The following is a 23,065-nucleotide window of genomic DNA, read 5'->3' as shown; positions in this document are numbered from 1 at the left end:
ACGGGCCTATTGCGAGGAGAACTAGCCGCACCTCTTATTTCTCGTTGAACTGCATGCTAATTATAGAATTTACATAAACATCTACTCTTCCTTGTCTTTTTTGCAGCTTCATCTCCCGTGGCTGATAAGATTTTTGAATCCCTGCAAAAGAAAAACGAAGAAAAAAAAGAAGTTCAACCGGCTGTTTAACTGGCCTAGGTACTAAGTTCTTTGGTAACTTCCAATGAACCAAGTGGCTGAGAGGAGAGAACAGGCAATATCCATACAACAATTGACCAAAAGTGCTTCCCGAGCTGATCCAAACCTTCAAGGAGCAGGCGTTGCGTGGCTGTGTGGGCTCATCGGCTCGGCTTACGGCTTCTGGAGCCAGCCCCCGCCGTTTTCAATCTTGGGATTTGCCGGTTCTGGGATCTCGAGGCAAATCGAGGCTTGCATGCATGTGGCAGCACGAGAAATTGGCCATGGGCAAATCATGTTTCCTACAATACGCGGTTGGCAGGCACATGTAATAGGGGAGGGGGCGGCTATCAAGGACCTGTTGCCAGGTGTGTTGCACCAGCGACGTGGGGGGCAATAAACAGCGTGGCAGCAGAGATAAGAGATGAAATTGAAGTCGTCACCAACGACTCATTGGCCTCTTGGCCTTGGCGCCTTGAGCTTGGAAGTATATAGGAGAATCAAGTATACTGTACGGAGTATACGAGTGCGAAACGATAATACGGAGAAGTGCCGGGCGCATGCTGGACATAGCTTGGCTACTTAGTTTATTCCTCGCTATCTGCATGTGGTGCATCCATGCCTCTGTCTACTTTAGCGAGCAAACACCACGTTCCCCTGCCATCCAATCCGCGCGGCTTGGCCGACAAGAAACGAGGGGACTATTTAAACGCTACCGCCAAGAGCGGAATATAAATGAGGCTCGCCGTCGCCACAAAAGCTGTCTCCAAGACTTCGTAGGCGTGGCGTCATGCGAGGAATCGTCTTCTCGTACTGCAAAATCCGAGGTAGCATCTGAGCTGGAGCGGGTGCGCATCAGAGCCGCATCGGGGCAAACGTCCTTGGCCAGGGCAAACAGCCACGCAGTAGTGATCTAGAATTAGGATAAATGCCATCTGCTCCGTACAAATACGTGCTTTATACGCGGAGCGGGATATAGGCAAATTAGCAACGCCTCTACCTCGATTCGTCCTTCTATTCATGCTTCTCTCTACAATCGCCCCGCCTGTCCCATCGCTGGCCCCACCCCTATGGTTCCCAAGGCTCCCCTTCTCAATCTCTTCCTTTGTCTCTTCCAGCGTCGAGACTCACGTTAGCACGCAGATTCTTTCGGCCTCGGTCCCAGTTTCAGCATGGCCAGTCAAAACCACCTCCTGATCGCCGATTGGAGCCGCTAGCTTTAAGTGCCTGCAGAAACAGATCCACGATTGTCCCAAGGTAGCGTGATACGGAATCGTTAGACTCCAGTCGCTCTGCTAACAGGTCGGCGCTAAGCTTCAAGGCACGCAGCGCCTCCTGCATTCCTGTCCTCAGGCACTGAGGCAAAGGATCGAAATATTGAAATATGAGGCATCTGGTTGTGCTAGAGAAGACCTTGAATTTCCCCCCCATAATGCAATGCGTCCCATTGATCACGTTTCTCCCAGTTACCGTCTAGCTCAGTGCTCTAGAGTGCTAGAGTGCTCGTGGCATCAGCTCGCCTAAATGAGCGCTGGTCTCAAACTTAGACAGATCTCGACTGTAGGCGAGAGATTGGCCCGCATGGAGCCTACCTAACGTTTCAACTGTGGCATCTCAATCTGGACGTCACGCCAGCTTCTGTGCTTGATTCCCTAGTGAATTTATGGATCAACCAGCCACCTTTCATGCAGTCCGCATGCAGAGATGATCTGAAAAGCTTTTCTTTTCCTTGTTCTATTTCTTTCTTTTCAATACGCGGGGCAGAAGACAGGGCTTCAAGAAACCATCTCTCTCTGCCCGCCAGAAGCCTTCAATTCCTATGGTCAAGCTTATTACGCGCTTTGCCCTATTTGATGTACTTGTACTACTACTGCTGACTTGAGCCAAGAAGGTGACCAGGGGTAGCAGGTAATCGATTGCATTGCGAGATGGTAAGGTAGCTACTCCGCATCGACTCTGAAATAGCTCTTCTTGTTTCTTCGGCTCTTTGTCGATGGTTGGGAAACAGAAAGCATAGCATACTGCGCAGCACCGTCTTCCGATATTTCCTGGAATCGAGAAGAAAAGTTAATCTGAATATCTATATTCGCAGATCCCTGCTCAAGCACCCAAAACGTAACAATAATAGGCCTATAGCTACACTGCTCCGCCCTGAGGAGCCAAGAGGGGCGTCGCCGTGACTACATATGCACGATATCTCCTTTTCCGACGCCAGTGATTATGAAATATGATGGAGATGAGGTGTGTCGTCACCGACCGCTATGTCAGGAAAAAAAAACCCCCATTTTTCTACTTTCCTTCGTTCTTCTTGCTCTTCTTTATGGAATGGGCATGGTCATCACACAAACTCATCAATCTGTCAAGTCCAGCTACACTCTAAGAATGGTCCATAGTAGATAACCCGAGGCTAGCAAAGGCCATCATGTTGCCTTGCTTGCCTTCTTCCCAATTGATACAGCGGAGAGCGCAAACAGCTAAGCTGTCGCATGATGATACCGAACGTCGGATGGCTGCCAGGGACATTGACCAACCAGGAACAGGCCAGCGCTCAGCTCATGGCCCCATCGTTGGCCAATGCATATCGAGAGCTCGTAAGACTAGCTGTCGTGGAGGAATGCGAGCAATTTGTTCAATGGCCTTACAGTAGGACCACATGCCAAGGTCTGAGTCTAATTCAAGGGAACAAGTGAAGAAGAAAGAAGGGGAGAAAAAAAAAATCCACATGTCTCGAAGCTGCAACAACGGCTGCCTCTCATCTCCATCGCAGACCCGCTCCATTTGGGTGTCTCAGAGGGGACAAGATGAAGTATCACTTTAGCGACAGCGGAAGGGCCAGACTTGCAGCGTCTTTGTCTCTCTTCTGTCCCTCGCAAACCATTTCATCTTCTCTTCCCTGAACTACTCAGTCCAGCAATACACCATCTCCGTTGATAGGTAGTAAAAGTAAATTACAAATTATAACATTAAACTACCAGAATTGCCAACCTGTATTCCGTTGGTAACCTCTTTCGACGAGCAACAGACAGACCGCCGCTCGATGAGCTGGCCGTGCACTAAAGCCCAGGGCTGTCAGCACCTTGCCCAACACCCCGTAGCGCAAGCTTAGCACCAGCTGGGCATTGCCCGCGGCAGCCTAGCTGGCCATTCTAGGGGCCGCCTGTACCGACTCACTGGTTGGCCAGGCTCCGCAGCCGCTCAAAAGCCCCCAAGCGCCTTATTGCTTCCTCCCTCTTCCCCAAGCCACACAGCCGCTCTTTTCGTGCTCCACAACCTTTCCATCTTCACGCACACACACTTTGCCTGGCCTTTTGTCTCCCTACACATCCGCAAACTCCCTCCTTCTCCCACATTTGAAAAAAAATCAAGGCCTAGGGATCATCTTCAGGAAGAGAAGAAGAGTGCCAGCATATTCAATCATTGGAAAACAAAAAAGACCACAGACGCAACAAAGCTTCGCTGGGTCCCCAAAGGCTGTATATGTTAAGAGCGTTCCTGCAAATTTTCGGCTTGCAATGATGACCTCGCCATTGAAGAAGCAGCCGCAGGATGTAGCCGACTGTGTCTTGAAGCGTGCAGAAGTTAGCAAGGTATGCATGCATCTCCTCTCCCATACTTACCATCCTAGCTTCTCTCTGGCATTGGCAATGGCGGCTACAATGCCATCCTGCCTCATCACTGTTGCCGAGTCATCTCAGTTTCACTAACAAAGGAGCTTTGACATACACAGATTGCCCGCCGACTCCAGAATCGTCTCGCACTTGCGCAGTTCAAGACCAAGCATGGCTGGGAAGACCTCACACTCGACATCATCGAGCCCAAGGTGGAGGAGGAGATACGCCGCAAGCGTCTGTACGAGGGCGACGTCTTGTCCGACTCTTCGTCGAGTGCGTCCGACTTGCCTTATCCGACAAAGGCTCTCATGAGCTCGCCGCTCAAGGCCCCCTTGTTCTCCGATGCGGTCGGTTCCAGCAATGGCAGCTCCGGGCATCGTAAACGCACCTACTTTGCCTCGTTTGACGGCGACGCCTCGAGTCCGACAAAGCGCTTCCGCGGCTCTCCGACAATGCACAAATCATTTGCCGGTCATACTCTATGGAAGGACGGTCATCAGCTCACTCACTCCTCTCCCATGAAGCCCCGCCGGCAGCAACACTTCACCACATCGGCCGGGCCGGACGTCTCCTTTTTCCAGCAGCGAAGAATGACCAACGAGCTAAGCGCTCACCCGAATTTCACCGCTCCGGAAGAGGAGGATGACGACCTGCTGCCTGCGCACTCGTTCGCCGCCAACGTTCGATCTTCTCCACCTCGCACGCCACCAATGCAGCCCCGGTCTTTGAGGAAGAAGGCGGATGGTACAGCGGCGGGTCAAGAGGGGGCAGATCTTTTGCTGTACCTTGCAGCCTCGCCGTCGCCAGCAGTGAAGCCGCACAGGGCTCGGATCGAGCGGCCGTCGACACCCCCCCCCAAGAACAGCAAACTGGACTTGCCCTCCGCCATGATGACCACCCCTGGAGGAGGCAATCCATTCCCCAACACGCCGGGCCAGGGTTTTGACTTTGCCGACTTTGTCAACATCACCCCGAGCCCGGCTCAAAAAGTCTGGAAGACACCGAATCCTCTTACTGGCGCTCGCACCCCCCGAAGTGTTACCAGAAAACGCCTTACGTTTGATGAGCCTCGACCTTGATGAACGAAGCAATTCCCCTTCTAATTGTGACTGGCAATTCGGAATGCCTCACTGCCCCCGACCTACTATTTGCTTCTTATACATGATACCACGACACTATATGCTCGCACCATATGCGGCTCTATCGCTTTTTATTGCCCCACTATATCCAGCTTTTCTTTAACTTCATGTTTTATCTATCTATTCCCGTTTATTCTTTCTGCTGTTGGCCAACGCAGGAGCTAATCTCTTGTTTGGATGTCTGGCCCCTTTGGGCGTTATGTGTTTTTGATTAGATGACAGTGGGAACATGGGACTTTGTTTGCAGTTAAAAACATCTGCTACACCAGGTTTGAAAAAGAAGGGCAGGGCCGGAAGCCGGCCGTTGAAGACAATTGATCCTCTTACAGTGGAACGGGCCATGAGGGAGCAAGGCGTTGAATTCTGTTTTCTTCTCTTTTTTTTTTCTCTCTGATATGATTGTTTGTTTGTCGTTGCTCCCTCTGGCGGTGTACAGCGGTGGATCTTTTGGTGGATGTAGGGTACGAATGGGATGGTTGGATGAAAGAAATAATCCCTGGTACGATGCCAGACAGGCCTTGATGGCCATGGCCAGAAACAAATTGTGACAGTAGTTAGTCGCGTCAATGATTGTGATTATCGCGTACCTCACTTTTACTTTTCTTCTTCTTGTTGTATTGTGTTGTGTCTGTATTGGCCGCGTCCCGCTGGCCCGGCGTGTGCTTACGTTGTAAGCTGTAAAAGGTTTGGACGACCTTTCTTTTTTTGGCTCGCATATAACTTCATGTGGCATGCACACAAAAAACGCGGTTCATCTTGATGAGTTTCACGCGTCCAGTGGCCGAAAAGCGCCTAGCTGATGGTGGCGCGGAGCTCTTTATACTTTCCGGTCCGCGTCTTGGTCGCGTTTTCTTGAGGGATCGGGGTTTGGGAAAAAGTCAATTTACAGCCATGATTGACGATCTGATTGGACGATGGGCGTGGCGCACTAGCGAGCTGGGAGCTGTTCTAAGCCACTGGGGAGCTCTAGTGAAATGGTGAGGGTGTGAAGAGAATGATTTTTTTTTTTTTTTTTTTTTTTTGCATAAAGGGTGTTTGCTGAGCAGACGATTTGCTAGTTTTTTCAGCTGCCTACCTTTTACAAAACATGGTGTAATGAGAGGAATTAATATTTATCTGAAAGTGGTTTTGATTGAGAAATAAGTGCTTTCTGCGTGAGAGAGCTGCTTACCCTGGAATTTTCAGAGTGCAGCTCTTTAGCACCACGTTCCCACGAATGGGTCTTTTGCGATTTGGACTGATCTATCATGCATCAATACCGCATGGACTGTGGAGCCAGTGTATTCTTTTTAGCCAGTCTCTTCTTCTTTTCCATTCGTCTAAGTCGTCTATATTCATAGGTAGGTATCCCTTGCTGTGGGTATATGTCATACATGCTTATATACTTGGTTTCTTTTACACGGCTTTTTACTTCCACGCGGTGTCTGTCACTGAATATTTGCCAGCAGTGAACGACAGACGCGCCGTGCCAAGTAGGAAAGCCTTTCCGCCGAAAAGGCTTTTGCAATTTTTTCCAACGTCGCTGATCTTGTCATTCTTGCCTCGATAACTTCCTGCATCTCACATTTTCTAGATCCTCACTGAAGCCGTCTATCATGAGAGTGTAGGGCTATCTCGCCTTCCTGCTGCACTCCCAGCGCCAGCACCAGGGTGGCCATTGGCCCAGTCGCCGAGACTCGAGCCGCTGATGTATCTGGACGTATAGCTGTCGCGGTTATCCTCCAGGAGCTGGTTATTGCTATACACAGAGCTGCCTCGGCTTGAAGCTGCGATTCCTGATGGGGTTGGGGCTAACCGACTCTCCAGCTCTAGATCAAATGGATCAGACCGGAATTTATCACGGCGCTGCGCGAATGAATCGTTGCTTTGCAGCGACTCCCGGTGCACAGAGTGTGGCCGGGCAGGAACAGTTGGAGCTTGGAAGCTTTTGATACCACCAAGCGATCGGCCTCTCGAGCGGCGGCGGTTCGCAGCAGAGACTGGAGGAGGCAAAACCATGTTATCATCGGTGAATGGGTTTGCTAAGATGGAGCTCGAAGGCGGCGGTATCTTGCCGGACATCAAAGCATTGGCGTCGGAAAATGGGTTGAACAGTTTGCCATGGTCAAAGCTGAGACCTAGTTTACGCGCCTTTGATGGTGCTTTGCGGACGGCAGCAGGGGGGGTTTGAGATTTAACGTAAGTTGGTGTTTTCATCGGCTCAACTGTGACAGCGTCGAGGAACTGGGAGTTTCCTCTGTTCATGTTGACGTTGCGAGCGCCTGGTTTCCCACCGAAATTCTGCTTGACGGCATCCAGGGTCGTTGCAATGCCAAGTTTTTGTGCCATTGGCTTGGAGGAGCCCCCTTTGTTCGGCTCTTGCGATTTGCGACTCGTCAACTTTCTTCGTAGGAGCCATAATAAGACAACTAGAAACGCGGCAGCGGCTATACCACCCACGGTGCCGCCAACAATAGTGGCAGTCGATGGATTTGTGCTTGGGCTCACGGGGTCCGCTATTGTCTGCCCAGTAGGCTGGCTGTCTCCCGATATCATGCTTCCGCTAAGGCTGCTTGGAGACGTATTGGTAGCTGTTGGAATAACCGCGATGCCATCTGTCGAATCTGATACGAGAGATGTGGCATGTGCAATCACATTTGACTGTGTTCCGGTCGGTATAGACCCGCTCACTACCCTGGTGGATGCGGAAAGCGGCGTAGATAATGGGGCAGCAATAATCAGAGACGCCGGTAAAGATGCTGATATAGAGGAGGGCGCAGCCACAGACACCGGGACGACAGGTGATACAGAGCTGGCTGCTGGAGTTGGTGTCGAAGCTGGCGAACTCGAGGCTGCATTTGCTCCAGCTGCAGATACAGCTACATTTGTCGGCTGGCTGACCTCCTGGGCTGAGAATCCATTGTCTCCCTGTATTGATGCTGTGGAAGAAGCTTTGGGAATAGGATTAGAAGAGGAAGAAATCGAGGTCTCGGAAGGTTGAGCAACGTCTGCGGCACTGAAAACCTGAGGCTCCTGGACTGAATTATCCGTGGGTTGAGCTGCTGGGGATATTGATTGAGATGAAACGATGGGCGATGGCTGTTCCTGCGGTGCAGGGGGTGAAGTTGGAAAGATGGCTTCAGTTTCAGGGGCCGCAGAAGCTTCGGATGGAGAAGACTTGGGAGTAGGAGTCTGATTCTGGCTTTGCGATGGTGCAATAGATGGTGCCTGAGTAGAAGGGGTAGCTGTAGGAATGACGCTAGATGAAACTTTGGTCGAGGAAGAAAGCTGTGGAATCTCTTCCACTGCTGATGATGAGATTTGCGTGGATACAGAAGCACTCGTTGGAATAGGAGATGTCGACGATGTTAATAGCGCTGCTTGGCTAGTGTTGCTGGTCGGTACAGGGATGATGGATGTAGTAGGTGTCTCGTCATCTGCTGTCAAGCTTCCATCTGTAGGAGTTGCTGTAGGAGCCTCCCCAGTGATCTCCTTCGTCCTCATGTCTGAAGCCGTAGTTGTAGGGGCCCGAGGAGATGAGCTTGTGGCGGTACTGGGGGCGGTTTCTATGACACCCTCGCTCGATGTCAATGGCCTCTGTGTTAAATCGGCGGCAAAAGTACTGGTAGAAGAAGAAAGGAGGACATCGGAAGGGCCAATGGAAACAGAGCTGACGCTGCGAATGGTCGTTGATGATAGATTCGGGGTATCGAGGGAAGTCGAAGAAACTCCAATGAAAGAGCTCGACATCGCGATGAGGAATTGACTTGAAGAATAGTCGTAGAAATTAAAAAAAAAAAATTAAAGTGTTGAATACGGCATTCGCAAGAGTATCGAGCCAGTCGATTAATATCCTCCACCAGGCGAAGAGAAAGGACGCATTGCCAGCATTCACAAGTCAAGAATGGGCTCGCCAACCGTGACTACAAAGAGCAATAGAAAGAGAAAGATGTGAGGTTTAGATGCCAGAGAAAGATGGAACAGTAATCACACTTGGGCCAGTAGCAGGAAAATGCGCAGAGAAGGTCTATTGATGCAAAATACAGGAGGCACGAGAATATGGCATCGTGCGCCTTTACTACTGGCGCCTTGTAACAGCTTTTCGGCCGTACCACCTAAAATTGGCAGCCGGGCGAGGGGGCCACAGAAACAGAGCCCTGCCTAGCTCCTGCAAGGCAACGAAACACATTGCATCGCGCTGTGGAAGGCGAGCGTTATGCCGACAAGATCTGGCGTTGGGGGAGGCGACACTCCGTATCAGGGGCTGAGACCCCCAGTTCTGCGACAAATCTGAAGCATCATGGCATCCTGGATGGGGGGCCAAGTGCCACTTTTGCACTAGCTTGGCGAAGAGGGTCCGTTTGGCACATGCCTGTATATCAAGAAGACCGAAAGGAATCAAGTGAAAAGGGTCACGAATAGAGAAGAGAAAGGCTACTAGTATAAATGGATTGTCTATTGCATCATGTGGAGACGTTAGCTTGATGTGGTCCATAAGGAGTTTTTGCAGTTGGTTCAACTAAGACGGTGATGTTAAATAGGAACCGTGTTGGCCTTAACGGTTAGCGAGACATACCTAGTAAGCGTCTGTGATGCATCCAATAACTTGTGTAGTCGCCATGCGCTCTATTTAGGCTGATATGAGAGAGAGGATGAATTGACGCCTTTTCTTATTTGGTACCTTTCTTCTCTCCCAGAGCATTAAAGGCGTTCCCCTTCCAGACCTGGACTTTGCTAGAGAAATGGAGCGATCATGAAACTTTACGTCTGCGCAGCATCGTTCCATTGAGCGTATATCCCCGATTAGGCGCCGTTTGCTGGCCTGGCCAGCGCTAAGGGTCTAGGGGAGCAGGGTAGCAGGGATAGAAGGTTTTCGATTGGTACGAGGTGTTGTATGAAGTCGCTGCCGCGGATTCATCTGGGTCGGCTTCGAGTGATGCTTTGTCAAATGCCAAGTACACGGATTACGGATTTCGAGCATGCGAAACATTCCAAGGATTTGACGATCTGCACTAGGGTCAACTGTGTTAGCGAGGCACTGAGCCAAAGCATATTGGATATCACGAAACGCAGTGTTTTGTAAGCTTGCTGGCGCAAGTGATGAGTCGGTTGTCCTTCTATAACCAGCTCGTCCATGGGCGCGACGGATGGATACATTCGTGTCTCATATTTGAACCCTTTGTCGGCTATGCCGCTCTGTGAATCGCTTACGTGATACTGTCTGGCTTCTTGAATACTTGTATCCACGGACGCCTTGAATATGAAGAGAGACCGGATACTGGAGGATGGACCACCAGCTGGCTGAAGCATGAAGCATTGGCTTGGCGAGTAGCAGCAGTAGCGTGTATAACAAACGGGCGACACAATGGCAGTGCGCATTGAGTTTTGTAACAGCGGTGGGTGAAGTGAAACGCTTCTATGATAACCGTCTTCCGTATGCATAACTGGATGCGGGATGCCGTTGGTGAAAGATTCAACGTGTTATTACGTGCGTTTCCCCCATTTTGTCTGTCTCAAGAATGTCGCTGCGTTACGTAGGTGCCTACCTACTAGTACTACTAGTAGTAGGTAAGGTAGGTGCCGCGGAGAGGGAAATTGCTCTGCGACCAACATCATTTACACACGGCAGGTGACGGAAGCCGGAAATGCAATGCTCCGACGGACCACCTGCGGCCATTTCCTGCCCAAGCAAGTAGTAGGTACACAATTATCGTCGCCATATCTGTTAAAAAGCTTGTTCGCCATCTCTTCTTCCTCTCCATCGCTTGGGTGTTGATCGTGTGCACTCGAAGTCGCACTCGAGGTCGCACACGCGCACACGCACGCATATACACGCAATACCTGATATCTGATAGGCCAATACGTGTACCAGCGGGTGTCGGTAAGGCGGGGGAGCTGGCTTGCTTAGCACCTGGCCCTTAGGACCAATGGGCCCTGTGCTAGCCAGCTCGTCTGCGCCATGCCCCTGGATCACCAAAGCTGGCTGTCCCTCTTTGGGCCTGGGATTCTCTGCTTCTATCCTTGCCGCAGCAAGCACCTCTCCAGAACAGGCACGGAGCACGGAGCACGGAGCACAGCAGCCGTGCGTGGTTGACCCGCCATCTGCATTCACTGAAGACGCTCGCACTGCGTCGTTTCTCGCCAGCCCGTGGACACAGCCCTTGGACAGCCCTTGGACAGCTCAGTCATCCGTTCGTTCTCCGCCTCGGCCTGGGCTGTGCTGGCATCTCGTCTCCTGCCATCGCCTCGTCCCGTCCAGCACGCGCAAAGAGGCCTTTTCCGAGCGCATTCCTGAGCCGCATCCCTCGGTGGACGACCGCCAGAGCGAAACTCGGGGCGCCTGACGCCTGCCTAGGCCCGCTCTCGCACCCGCACCCGCGTTCCTGACATCCCCGAGTCCCCATCACTCCGGCCGGTTTGCTGCTCGCCTCTGCTGCCGAAACGGACGGCCTCCTCCTTGCTCGAGATCCGCCCTCTGCCCCCAGCCTGTGGTGGCGGCGGTGCGATACGGCGCCCCTCTTCCGGGCTCGAATCTGGGCTGACGGTTGTGGTGCCGGGTCGATCTGACCCCATCCACGCTCTGCCCATCACGCCTCGCTCTATCGTGGCTTCATCAAAGTTGCGAGCCATGTTCGGATCCTTTGGCCTGGGTAAGTCTAGCGGCTATCTCTCATTTGCTCTCGCTCCATGTCATATTTCGTCTTTTCTGCAACCTGACATGTGATCAACCTCTCATTTTGCCCCTCTCTGGTTTCTTCGCCCGTTTATGCCAAGATTGGCTCATAGCCTCCCTGCTTTCAATATATTTTGGTTATGCTACTGCCTTGGCTTCAACTTCAAACATCTGCCCCTCTGCTATTGTGCCTTCTTATGCACTGTATCTAAACTGTAACTAGCAAATCTGCCACCCAAGGTCAAGGTAGCCCCGGAAGACGTTCCGCCTCCTACACCTATTAGTCTTCCTCGCTACCAGCCTTTCGTCCAAGATGATGCCCCTGTTGATCCACAACAAGCCCTATCAAACTTACTCAAGTACACGGGCCGGGTCTCTGCCGCTTCAGGGTCAATTGGACTTTCCGCCATCGGATTTGATTTGAGATTGGACGTCGGAGCAGAGGAACTCATCCCCGTTCCGTCCTTTATCCCCGACTTTGACAAGTGGGACCGACTCACGCCTGAGGAGGCTGGCGAACAGAATCAAGCAGAGCGTCGGCCCATAAGGAACGGCAATCTGTCTCCCGGATGCCAAGTTTACGTTGAGCGTCGTAAGGAGCTCTCAAACAATAACGAGGATGCATTCCACACAGTCCGCCGATTGCCACCTCCCAAGGGAAAGCAGCAAGCTCGGCTTGGAAATGCTTATGAGTTCTTTCGCTGCCTTGAATTCTTCACCACTTACTGGGATGACCCAACTCAACCTCCGTCTCTCCCCCCTTCTCCCGAATTAGCACCAGCTGAGAATGGTGAAACTAATACAACCAATACCTCGCCGGAATCTCCACGATACGAGGCAACACGGACATCAGACGGTTGTTCAATGCCTCCCGAGTATCGACAAAATCTCATTTCAGCATTCATCAAGCTCGTGGCATATGACTATGGTTGTAATGTTTCCATGGCTCGTTATGAGCCTAGGTTGCATTTGAGCTCCCCAGAAGGCCATCCAAGCCCGCGTAAATCATACAGCCCTTCCAACTGCCATTTTATTTTCCAGAGCCCAACCACAAGAGAGACCGCCCGTGCGGGTCTTGTATATGGCCCTCTGGGGGTAGTAAGTGCACGCCCGGGCACAAATTTCACAACCCCAGACATCGAAACGGCACAGTCCACCGATCTTGCTCGGGAAGTACTAGCTGCACTCGTTGCTGCTCAGCACAGGGCTCGCGAAGGGAAGGTTGAAACGCGGTTTGGTGAAGGCCAATGGTGGACATCTAAACCGAGATGGGGTGGGGGTACTGGGGGTCCCATTGGGAGAGAAATTGATACAGATATGCCGCTCGGAGACAAGGACGCCCTACCCACTGACTCCGACAAAGCAGTTCGGCCTGCCAAGAAGCCCCGGAAGACGTTGTCAATATACGACGCCTATCGCATGGTTCGTCCGCCATCTTTCACATGGGACAAAAAGGCTCGCTACGAGGCAATTGGTAGGCAGAAGGGCGTTGATTACGACGACATCTTTGTGATTAGCTCCATTTTCCACCATGTATCTATTCTTCGAGTGCGAGTTCCCGACCGTCTCTTGGAGGTACTTGGAGGTTCTGCCGACCCAGATGTGACACAACGCAGCTGGGGCAGAGTACAGGGATGGAGAAGTAAATGGTTCGACTTATTCGATGTTGAGCAGCGACTTTCAGCCATGCGGATGCTTTGGGCTGTAATGGCTTACCAGATGAGAACGGAGCCAGAGGATAAGGAGGTCGCAATGGCTGAGAAGTGATTTACGAATGATTAAACGAAGGCATTTGAGAAGTGTCATAGCACAATGCCAATGGCAAGATGAGAGAGCCTCTACGACGTTTGTGAGATGCATGATGGGCTGCCTATTATGGGCTAATATACGAGGATGTGTCCTGCTGTAGCATTTTGAAGTTGGTATATCGCTCAATGGCCCGCCCTCTTATTAACATGAAGGCTTCACTATATGTTAGAGAATTTATGAGCATCCGGCTCTTCTAATGAAGTTGAATGAGTAGCTGATGTAGCCACAAACCGACTACTGATAATAGTTTATAGAAAACCAATTCAAATGCAAGTGAAAAGGTATTCTGATTATAATTATGTATCTTGATGAAAACATTCTGTCCATTAGATTGGCCTTTCAAATCATGGCCAATGCGAAGGCGCAAGGTCGTGCAATCCAAAGAGCCTTTTAAACATTATCCTAATAAACTGAATCTCTATCATAGCTTGAGTATGAATCCTAGCCGGTTAATATGAACTGATATATATACAATTAATCTACATAACAGCATCTTGTTAAGCAAACGGATATGGCACTGATGGAATAGGGCTATCCGAATAGCAAGAATACATGGGATCCGCATCGCCAAGGTATCCAACGCACTTCTTGCAGTTGAGCAACGTGTCAGGGTCATATTTCTGCTTAATCGCAAGCAACTTATCGTAGTTGCCGCCAAAGAAGACATCCTGCCAATCAGGCTCATCCGGGTCCGCCTCGTTCAGATACGACGCCTGTACCGAGAGCGGCGCCTTGATTGCTTCTATAGCAGAGCGAGCGGCCGCGGCAGCTTGACCGCCGTCTGGCATTCCCGGCAACCAACCTGCAGCCGCGACGAGATGCCAGAGAGTGTTTCGCCATACGGGGTTGGCGCTGGTGGCGTTGTGCGTGTCGGGCGTATTGGTCGCTCCGGTCTTGAGGATGAGGAAGTCGACGAGAGCGCCGGTGGTGTCGTTTGCGAGGATCTGGCGGGCGTTTTCCATGCCTTGCAGGAAGCTGGTGACGAGGGCGTCGACCCTGGCGGGAGTTTCAAAGTTGTCGGCGGTGATGAGGCGGCTTGGGGTTAGGACGGAGATGCCGACGGTTCCAAATTGGCTGAGGTAGCTCTCCTGGGCGGCGTAGAACTCCTTTTCGGTGTCATAGAGCAAGTAGGCGTTGGTCGTGATGTTGAGCCCCGGGTAGCTGGTCAGGAAGGAGTTGAATTTGGAAGTCAGCTGCTTCAAAGTTCCCTGAGGGTCTTGGCCAATGGGCATCACTTCAAGGAGATTGATGCCTGTCGCTGAAGCAGTATCATAGCCAGAAGCATTATTAGCTGACCAGTTCGGCTGCTCATTTGACAACTCAGTAAGGAAATCTCGCAAGAACGTGCTCTTTGTGAGGTCCGTCTCGCTATTGCTGAAACTGGCCTGGAAGCGCCACGCAGCCCACTGGTTCTTGGGATACACCTGGAACTTGTAGTTCACCAAGACGGCATAAGAGCCGCCGCCACCGCCTCGCATGGCCCAGAAGAGGTCCGGATCGTTACACGCGTTGATGGTGCGGAAAACGCCATCGGGCGTGACGACGTCAAACTCAACGGCCTGGTCGACCATCAGTCCATATGCCGGCGTGAGAAGTCCGTGACCTGCAGCCTGGCCGAAGCCGCCGGCGATGCCTACGGTTGAGCAGCCGCCGACTGTGACCATGATGTTGCGCTGCTCGAAGTAGTCCATTGCTTCTTGGGCATTGACGCCGGCTCCGATGATGGCGATGTTTTTGCGAGTTCCTGCAGAAGGACAGTTTTGAGCCGTGAATGAGGTTTCGAGTGTCATGTTCTTCATGTTGTGAGTGTTGAGGGTAAGAGTGTTGGCCGCGCTGCTGCGACCAAGATAGTCGTGGCCGGTGTTTTTGATAATCATCCGGATGCCATGCTTTCTTACAAAGGCAATGGTGGCCGTGATGTGTTCAGCAGTTGTAGCGTAGACTTGCAACGCAGAGAGTCTCCCCAGGGAACAAGTCTGGCCTCGAGGAGCGAAGACGCCGGGATAGCAGTTTGCAGAGCCGCAAGATTCCCAGTTTGTGGCTTCTAGTGCTCCGGTGGAAGATTCGCGAAAAGTGCCATTCATGTAGTTTTCCTGGAGAGCGGCACATAGACCGCTGTCGAAGTTGGACGAGCTTGGGAAGCAGACGCTGCCCATGGGGACTGTTACTTGTAGAGCCCCTGAGATGGTCTGGTTGAAGGCTTGCCATTCTGCGGTGGTAGGCCAGCATGACTGCCCGGGCTGGCAGGAAAATGTTGAGCCATCAGCAACGGCGGTTTGAAGCAAGCGAGCTGCTATCAAAGAGAGCGTGACAGCACGCATGATGGATGGCGATGTAAGAAAAAGGCAATAATATAGAGACTTACTTCCCAATCTGAGCCTGCCGAAGCAGGATCAAGCTCTTTATAAATAGGCATTCTTAAGTCATATTCGAGTTTTATTTTTGAAAGATCATCAGATATTGAGATAGTAACAGGGAATACGAGCAAGGGGTGTAAGAGGCATGGGATATGGAAGTTGAACTAGATGGTAGTAACAACGTGCAACAAAAGCCTCCGACTATGTCGACTGCTATGCAGGTACTCTGTAAAGTCTCGCCTACGCCGACATCGTATTGGAATAGCCAATCTGGAAAGCTTCTAGCGTACTCTATACTCTGCCTGGAAAGGCAAGTTGTAACAAGGGCCGCTGTCAGGTAAGCGCTAATAGCTTAACGACGCTCTGGATAGGAGTTGCAGGATTGGCCCTGTGTAGCAACTCAAGCTCAGTAGTTGTTCTGTAATTAGAAACAAAAGAGATGGTTGTACAAAATTGTTGAATTGTGACAAGGACACTTTGAATACTAGTAGTATGAAATACGAGAGCAATATACTGGGAGCAACAACACTCTGTCCAGTTGCGTCAGACTCATAGTCAACTCCAGATAGTGGCTTCACGTTTCTATAGACCGTCTTTTTCATAAAGATTAGTGATATATTAGTGATATATAACAAGGGAATTGGTCTTAAGCGTCTGTGCGCAATTGCTGGGATCGAGAAGCTGGGACGGTTACTAGGATTGTGAGAACATTGCTGCCTGTAGTATCCGCCCTTTGTAAGGATAGAGGTTTCGTCCTATAAGTGGAAGAATATTTTCAGTTAACAAGGGTCGGAGTTGGCCTAGTCTATAGAGGACTTCGCAGGGCTTACATGTGCACAATGGCTATCTTTCAAGTAGTAAAAATATGAGCTACGCAATAGACCATGTCAGGTTAATACAGAGCGGATTTTCGGCCACTATGGAACCCTTTTCGGATATTATTTCGCCCATTACACTAGAATTAGTGAACATTGATATTAGTATCAACTTCGACACAGCCTATCCTACCTGGGCAGGCAGATTGAGTTAGCACGGAGAAATATAGTTGATCGGTCCGTAAAGAGGTAAGCTACAGTAATGCATTGAACAATGGAACAAGATGATCTGACTTTGTCGGTAAAAAAACCGCAACGTAGTAGATTATGTAGTATTCAATGTCATAGGAACTATGGGAATAAGTTCTGTTTCTCCGCTATGTACCATCTCTTTGAACTGTTATGCTTAGATGTAATCCAATCTCTCCAGCCTCAATCGTATCTCCCCTTTAGAACAACAGAAAAACCGAATCTGCATGTATAGTGGCTACCATCAGCACCAAACTAGGTAGCTTCTGACAAATTTTCGGTATGAAACGGACACTGTCTTCCATGTGCGCTGTTATCCGTCTTCAGAATTGTCATGTAGTCACTCAAACACTCCCAACAAAACTGATGTGAGCATTTGGAGCCTGCGTTTTGGTTCTTTAGCTTTATGCAACAACAAATGATGTGTGTAATACCATACATGTATGACTAAAGATGCTGGGATGACTGATATCTAACGACTACAACAACATCTAAAATCATCGCTGCATTTACCAATTCCATCGGTAGAAACAACGGGTACCTGTTGAAGACGGTATCGTTAAAAGGCTGCTCTCATGTTAGAGTAGAGTTTAGTGTCATCCTATGGGATTTCGGTACCGGTTGTTTTGTGAAAGAAGACAGGTAACGAAAACAAAAGGTCCAGCATGTAATACGGAGAAGCAGGGGGGAAAAAAGAACTCTTACAAGTCATATGTGAACTGCATAGTACATCAGCATATCTGACCATGATGGCGAGAAGCATTCAGATTATATGAAGGTGTTTAGTACTCACCATCCTCCATTCTTCTGAATATGAACCTTGCAATTGGGGCAAGGCTTTGTAACTTGCTTGATGGTATTTGTACTGGCTGCATTCTCTTCCTTATGGCGTGCTGATGCTGCTTCTTTTTCATCGAACTGCTCGCATGTCAACCCTTTGTGCCAAGGCTTTTTGTGTTTAAAACAAGTCAAGTTGCCGCATGAGTTGCACCTCATGATTGGCTCGTCGCTGCCGCCCTCGTGAAGCTGGCCGAAACCACAATCAGACGAACACTACGCAAAGAAGAGTTAGAATGGCGATCATAGTGAAGTCAAGAAATCGGAGAAGAACATACCCATAGAAAGTTGGGTTCGTCTTGAATGGCACGTTGTATTATCAGAGTGTCCAGCTTCTTCTTCGTATCGTTGTCTGCGAATTTTTGTATTTCTTGGTACTGAAGAACAGCGCCGCACTCGGGACACTTGATGTCTTCCCATTGTTTTCGCTCAAGTTCAGATCGCAGCATCTTTTGTAAGCACCTTAGGCACGTCGTGGGGAAATGTGTACATTCTTTTGTAATCGGAGACTGGGGGAATGACATCGTCCCCTTGTAGTCTCCGCAGATGACACACTCAACCTTCATTTTCGCTGTGACTTGTTGTGCTAAGATGTAGGTTTAATGTTAGAAGAGTTTAGAAAAGTCCAGAAAGGGATCTCGGGCATTTATACACCGTACATGCCTTTGTATTGCACAAGAACCAGCACTTACCCGTGTCTAGGTGAATGCTGCGTATACTGAGCCATATGCGATACATGTAAGCCAGGAAAGTCCTGTGTTACTCAGAGCCGCCAGATACACTCTCACTGAAGATAGGTATATCCTTGCTTCAACCATGACTTGACGCACCAAGCTGCACTTGGGTGACTTTGGCCCACGGCTCATCCATGGCGCTGCAGTGTCGCTACAAACTTGGTGTAGAGAGTATAGATTGGTATCAGAATCTGTAGCGAGGTCCGCAATACTTATAGCGGAATTCGAGATTTTTTATTTGAATCGAATGGATGTTCATAATGAAAAGAAACAGTTTTGAGCTAGGAGAGAGAAATCGCGATAACAAAGAAAAGGATATAAATAAACAGGGTTCCACGATCAACGCTCAAAGGCATGAGTAGTAATTAAAAGCAGCTTGGATCATAAGCATATAAAGAAAGTATAGCTAATGAAAACTCATAGAAGAAAAAAGAATGAGTTTGCAGTCTTTGTTTTGAAGTATTTCATGCTTTTTTCTTGTTCGAAGCTCGTTTGGTTGTTTACTTGCGAATAGCTCCATTCGCCTAGATTGTCGGGCATTGTGTTGGTGTACCGGCATTTCCGGCGTCGGAATGAAAACACTCGTAACTACCTCCACTCTTGGATAGCCCGGCGAGGTAAATGGCTTGAGCGGCTCTAGGAAACAAGAGTCTATATATAGAAGCATTTCGGGCGTCTGCATCCCAGCTTGTATGTGGACCAGCAGATATATGTGTTGGATACGTGGCTTTACTAGAGTCGCATAGCTCGGGTGTTTTTTGGGCCTCTCTCTACGCACACTGTTAGATTTGCTTTACGTATCTATTAATTAGAAATCTCAAGCGATCAAATCTGTGGCTAAAGCGGCTTACTGTAATACGGCATGCCAATCAGCACAGTGCAGCTGATATGATATACGGTCATTATGTGGAATTGAAGTCAGTGTGGCGTTGAAGTTTCGTAAACGCAATTGCACGAGTAAAATCAACCCATAAAGTATGGATATTCCCTGCTTATAACATAACATATCGAATGCCCGCCTATTTTTCCGTATGCGACATATCTATTCAATATGGAAAGATGCGTCAGCTAGCTACTACATGTACGTCATCCCAATCAATTCTCATTCGCTATTCATTACAGAGCCTTACATACAGGAAGTATTTCATCCCTCAGGCTCAGCTCCCTCTTATCCGTGATCATACACTTTCTCACGAAAAATGAGCAAGGCAATTAATTCCATCCTCCATTATGGATTATTCTCAAGCCCCTCAAGCCCATTCTCAAGCCCATTCTCCGGACTATCACGTCTCCCCGTTTCTCTTACTACCGTATCACATCCGCCATGAAATCTACTTGTTTGTCCTCGAGTATCCAGATCTTCGCCCGATATTTGCACGTATGGAGTACCGGTTCGCTCGAGGCGAAGCCACACACGACAGGACGAGGCTCCCAAAATGTATCCTCCCAACGCCCCATGTCCCGGCGCGGCTGAAGATCACTCCGGGTATCTTCCTGTGCAATAGACAAATTGCCAGCGAAGCGCGAGAAGCCATGAAGTTCAAAGTGTTTACTCTCCAGAGACCACCGCCATATACGATGACACTGGGGAGGCCCATGGACATCACCGAGTTCATCAGCCAAGACACGCTGAAGAATATGCGGCGGGTAGAATTGGTGATGAACCTTTTCGACGATGCCAGGGGATGGGGCAAGACTGTAGAGATCCTTTTGGATGTCTGGAGCTCAGCAAACTATCTGAAGAAGCTGGAGATAAACCTAGAGCAGCCGGAGGAACTGCCGCCTGGAACAATGTGGCACGAGAGATCTTCCGGATATGTGATCAAAATACTATCCATGGTTCGTATACATTTTCTTGCCCTTACTTCATTTAACGATAAACTGGTGCTAATAATCCTATCAGATCCAGAGTTTTGCAAGAGAGGATGGAATTGAGTTGACAGGAACGCCGCTCCCAGCACTCAACGTCAAGAAGGCAAATGCAGACTGGTAAAATGTTATAGAAGCATATGCTTTATACAGAAAAGGCGATGCCTTTCTAGACACTGAATAATGGGCATCTACGCTAAATGAATTAGTATCTTCCTATGAAGCCGTCTTGAGGAGGCGTTCTCGTGATATAACAACGACCAGCTCTACTCACAACCAGCTTAACTCATGCAAAAGTATCATTTTTTTTTTCTTTTTTTTTCTCCTTCAGCTGTCTGTAGGATACATCAGTCAAGGTAATTAAGACCATTTGTCGATAGTATAGCCCAACAACCGAGTCATTCATTACATGCGCCTTGTTTGCTGAGCCAAAAGCCAGCTACACTTCCGAGCCTTCACTCACCGAGCCCTCACTCAACTTTGGCCTTTTCCAGGTAAACCAGCCTCTCGACTTGTCCACAGCACCGGCAATATCCTCGTGCAGAATCCAGGACAGCAACCCCACGGTGATGGGCACAGATATTATCCAGTAAACGTAAAATAGGCTCTCGCCGGCGGCAAAGTCCCCGCCCATGGAGAAGATGGATGCCACAAACGTGCAGGGCACAATGATGGTGGCAATCTTGGTAAGTTGGCCGGAGCTTCGTGCCATGCGGTTGGCGGCGGCCGTCTGGCGATTTGCTTCTTTTGTTTGTTTCATCGATTCCCAAGATTGCATCTTGGCTTCGTATGTTTCCTCCATGGCGGAGCGAGCAGAGTACATCTTCATATGGCTATTGAGATATTCCTCGGCGTACTGAAGCTTTTCGTCAAGGAACTTCCATGATTCAGTCTCTTCTTTCAGATAATCTTGAAATCTGGGAGTCTTTTCTGCCAAAAAATAAGTATCTCTAGGGCGAAAGTTATAAATAATTGCTCGGATGCTGTGTCTTTGTCTCCTCACGATTCCTTGTGTTCCCATGAGTTCCTGGTATTCGATCATAGCGTGGTCATTGATTGCCATTCTGTTTTCCAAATCCTCAGACGCACGGGAGCTCCGGCTGATCTTGTGATTCCACACGTTCTGCCAAACTAGCCCACGGACATTCGATTCTTCCCACCAGACCTGCTGCTCCCACACTGCGCGAATGCAGTTGCGAACGGCGAAGGTTGCCGAAAATGGATCATCAAGAAATTCTAGGGGTGCACCGTCATAGGCTTTTGCTACCGTATCAAAAATCGAACGCTCGTGTGGCTGGGTAAATCCATTTTCTGCAGAATCGAGCATGGCTTCGCGATATTCGGCATTATATGACGAGTCGAGGTTCTCAAGTTGAATTATTCTTGGATCGTCTGGATTAGAGTCTGGAGTAAACACCAAGTGGGAGGGATGCGGGTCCATCACAACAACAGCTAACATGGTTCCGTAAGTATTGATCTTGACATCGTTCAAAAGGGGCTGACACACCTATCCATGAACCATTCCCATATGAATTCGCCCAGTAGGATACAAAGCTGCTGAATGCTAGTTGCCGACTACTAGCATCGTCTAATACGCTTTTACCACCACGGATGAAAGAGCCGCATGAACGCTTGTAGCTACCACGCTCTGGCGCTTGAGTCATAGTGCGTGTTTGAGGCACCTCAACCTTCCAGTATCTCGAGCTCCCTCGCTTGAATAACTGTTTATCAACAACACTGAGCTCGCTGTATCCGTAAGAGTGAGAAAGAAAAAACTCTGAAGGAATCTCCAGTAGTACCCCCAATAGTTCTGCTATCCTCGGACTCAAATCCTCGAGGAGTATTACGTAGCGGCTTCTCTCCCCCACGACACCTTCTTTCCGAGTGCTCTCCCAGTCCAGTAGTAGATCTCGCACTTTTTCAAAATCGTTGTCACACAACAGGCCACGACAGCCTCTTTCTAGGTCAATGAATTGAAGTCTCCATGGACTGCGATGCGCATCATTTTTCCATGGCTGGATTACTTCCCCGCACATTTCCTGCGCGATGGCCGCTGCCCTCTTCGCGTACGCTTTGGTCTTTTCTTTCATGTCCTCATTATCTGCCCAGCAGGTATCGTGATCTGCACCTGTCAGCTTCCTTCATCGATGAGCAGCGGATGAATTGCCAATACCTTGTTCTGAATATGCCTGAGCCATGGAGCTAAAGTTTGTACAATCCTTCTGTGGGTATATGTATAGGTATATCTACACCAACATAGCAACCGCCAATAATACCATGCCGATAGTACAAAGCGAACAATGTGACTTCCGCTACCAATCTCTATATATATTTTCTAGGGGTGTAAAAAATTGCCAAGAAATTGTTTTCCTAGCAAGCCCAAAAATCTGCCTATCCAGCCACTCAGGGCATTCTCTGGCGTCTTGCAGCATAATAAGCAGGGGTTATATGCCGCGCTACCCCAATCAACCTTGATACAGCAACACAAATTTGTGGTATCTCTGCTTTGCGAATATCAATTCCCTTCCAAAAACAGGCCTTTCAAAAACAAGCCTTTTGTTGACAAAGAAGATCCAAAAGATTGCAAGCCTTAGAATCAGTCGCGTAAGGAGACAAGTTACGGCTTCGCTCATCATCAGCACTTTGACCTTTGCTTCTGTTCTTCGCTAGATCGCCCTTCCTGAATTTCACTACCATTGTATTCCTGCCGCGCTGCTGTAAGACGAGGCTCGGTAACGCGTCGGTTTATCGAGGACCAATTAAATACGCCACCAGCCCATCACATGTGGACAACGCGGCATCGCATGCAGACGTGG

General features: G+C 49.5%; 6 protein-coding genes across 6 annotated transcripts; 3 read left to right on the top strand and 3 right to left on the bottom strand.

The window, feature by feature from the left end:
- Positions 1 to 3,689: 3,689 nt before the first annotated feature.
- Positions 3,690 to 4,867, top strand: TGAM01_v209271 (hypothetical protein; the record flags this gene model as incomplete). Its single annotated transcript, XM_018801924.1, has 2 exons — positions 3,690 to 3,764; positions 3,905 to 4,867. The coding sequence occupies 2 exons, from the start codon at positions 3,690 to 3,692 to the stop codon at positions 4,865 to 4,867; spliced, it is 1,038 nt and encodes a 345-aa protein (XP_018664749.1).
- A 1,653-nt stretch (positions 4,868 to 6,520) lies between these two features.
- TGAM01_v209270 (hypothetical protein) lies at positions 6,521 to 8,656 on the bottom strand (the record flags this gene model as incomplete). The annotated part of the gene is made up of 1 exon (XM_018801925.1): positions 6,521 to 8,656. The coding sequence occupies one exon, from the start codon at positions 8,654 to 8,656 to the stop codon at positions 6,521 to 6,523; it is 2,136 nt and encodes a 711-aa protein (XP_018664750.1).
- A 2,177-nt stretch (positions 8,657 to 10,833) lies between these two features.
- TGAM01_v209269 (hypothetical protein) lies at positions 10,834 to 13,346 on the top strand (the record flags this gene model as incomplete). Its single annotated transcript, XM_018801926.1, has 3 exons — positions 10,834 to 11,214; positions 11,262 to 11,556; positions 11,803 to 13,346. 3 exons carry the CDS (start codon positions 10,834 to 10,836, stop codon positions 13,344 to 13,346), a joined length of 2,220 nt encoding a protein of 739 aa, XP_018664751.1.
- Positions 13,347 to 13,885: 539 nt separating this feature from the next.
- TGAM01_v209268 (FAD binding domain-containing protein) lies at positions 13,886 to 15,709 on the bottom strand (the record flags this gene model as incomplete). Its single annotated transcript, XM_018801927.1, has 1 exon — positions 13,886 to 15,709. The coding sequence occupies one exon, from the start codon at positions 15,707 to 15,709 to the stop codon at positions 13,886 to 13,888; it is 1,824 nt and encodes a 607-aa protein (XP_018664752.1).
- Positions 15,710 to 17,598: 1,889 nt separating this feature from the next.
- TGAM01_v209267 (hypothetical protein) lies at positions 17,599 to 18,095 on the bottom strand (the record flags this gene model as incomplete). Its single annotated transcript, XM_018801928.1, has 2 exons — positions 17,599 to 17,862; positions 17,925 to 18,095. 2 exons carry the CDS (start codon positions 18,093 to 18,095, stop codon positions 17,599 to 17,601), a joined length of 435 nt encoding a protein of 144 aa, XP_018664753.1.
- Positions 18,096 to 19,610: 1,515 nt separating this feature from the next.
- Positions 19,611 to 20,373, top strand: TGAM01_v209266 (hypothetical protein; the record flags this gene model as incomplete). Its single annotated transcript, XM_018801929.1, has 2 exons — positions 19,611 to 20,219; positions 20,284 to 20,373. The coding sequence occupies 2 exons, from the start codon at positions 19,611 to 19,613 to the stop codon at positions 20,371 to 20,373; spliced, it is 699 nt and encodes a 232-aa protein (XP_018664754.1).
- Positions 20,374 to 23,065: the final 2,692 nt, after the last annotated feature.

This window comes from Trichoderma gamsii, assembly GCF_001481775.2.
Source record: "Trichoderma gamsii strain T6085 chromosome Unknown Scaffold_44.2, whole genome shotgun sequence".
Lineage (NCBI taxonomy): Eukaryota > Fungi > Ascomycota > Sordariomycetes > Hypocreales > Hypocreaceae > Trichoderma > Trichoderma gamsii.
This window is presented reverse-complemented; position numbering and strand designations above follow the sequence as displayed.